At 69.6% G+C, this 1,075-nt stretch overlaps 1 protein-coding gene across 1 annotated transcript in view; it reads left to right on the top strand.

Annotated features, from left to right (window-relative positions):
- The window catches only part of ELFN1 (extracellular leucine rich repeat and fibronectin type III domain containing 1), a 4,361-nt gene that overhangs the window by 1,916 nt on the left and 1,370 nt on the right, over nt 1-1,075 (top strand). Inside the window, exon 4 of the mRNA XM_024763507.1 lies at nt 7-1,075. This exon is cut by the window's right edge and continues 1,370 nt beyond it. Coding sequence (XP_024619275.1) covers nt 7-1,075 — 1,069 coding nt within the window. The remainder of the gene's footprint in view (nt 1-6) is intronic.

Genomic DNA, 1,075 nt, shown 5'->3' with positions numbered 1-1,075 from the left:
TGGGCCTGGGCGTGCGTGGCGGCGGCCGCCCTGCTGCTCGCGGGCGGGCTGGTGCGCGGCGACTGCTGGCTGATCGAGGGCGACAAGGGCTTCGTGTGGCTGGCCATCTGCAGCCAGAACCAGCCGCCCTACGAGGCCATCCCACAGCAGATCAACAGCACCGTCGTGGACCTGCGGCTGAACGAGAACCGCATCCGCAGCGTGCAGTACGCCGCGCTGAGCCGCTTCGGCAACCTCACGTACCTCAACCTCACCAAGAACGAGATCGGCTACATCGAGGACGGCGCCTTCTCGGGCCAGTTCAACCTCCAGGTGCTGCAGCTGGGCTACAACCGGCTGCGCAACCTGACGGAGGGCGCACTGCACGGCCTGAGCAAGCTGGAGTACCTGTACCTGCAGGCCAACCTCATCGAGGCGGTGGCGCCCGGCGCCTTCTGGGAGTGCCCCAACATCGTCAACGTCGACCTGTCCATGAACCGCATCCAGCGGCTTCACAGCGCCACCTTCGCGGGCCTGGCCAAGCTGTCCGTGTGCGAGCTCTACAGCAACCCCTTCTACTGCTCCTGCGAGCTGCTGGGCTTCCTGCGCTGGCTGGCGGCCTTCACCAACGCCACGCAGACCTACGAGCGCGTGCAGTGCGAGTCGCCGCCGCTCTACTCGGGCTACTCCCTCCTGGGCCAGGGCCGCCACGGCCAGCGCGGCGTTCTCAGCAAGCTGCAGTCCGTGTGCACCGACGCCTCCTACGCGGCCGAGACCCGCCCGGCGCCCGGCCGCTCGCCGCCGCCGCCCCCCGCGCTGCCCGCGGAGCCCAGCGAGGGCCCCTGCGCCGAGGATGAGTGCTTCTCCGGCGACGGCACCACGCCGCCGGTGGCCCTGCCCACGCTGGCCCCGCAGGCCGAGGCCCGCCCGCTCATGAAGGTCACGCAGCTGACGCAGAACTCGGCCACCATCACGGTCCAGCTGCCCAGCCCGTTCAACCGCATGTACACGCTGGAGCACTTCAACAACAGCAGGTCGTCCACCGTGTCCAGGCTGACCCGGGCCCAGGAGGAGATCCGCCTGACCAACCTCCACG

The sequence above is a fragment of the Neophocaena asiaeorientalis genome, unplaced genomic scaffold (genome assembly GCF_003031525.2).
Source record: "Neophocaena asiaeorientalis asiaeorientalis breed wild unplaced genomic scaffold, Neophocaena_asiaeorientalis_V1.1 scaffold223, whole genome shotgun sequence".
NCBI classification, from domain to species: Eukaryota; Metazoa; Chordata; class Mammalia; order Artiodactyla; family Phocoenidae; genus Neophocaena; species Neophocaena asiaeorientalis.
Note: the sequence above shows the minus strand (reverse complement) of the source record. Positions and strands in the feature narration are given on the sequence as shown.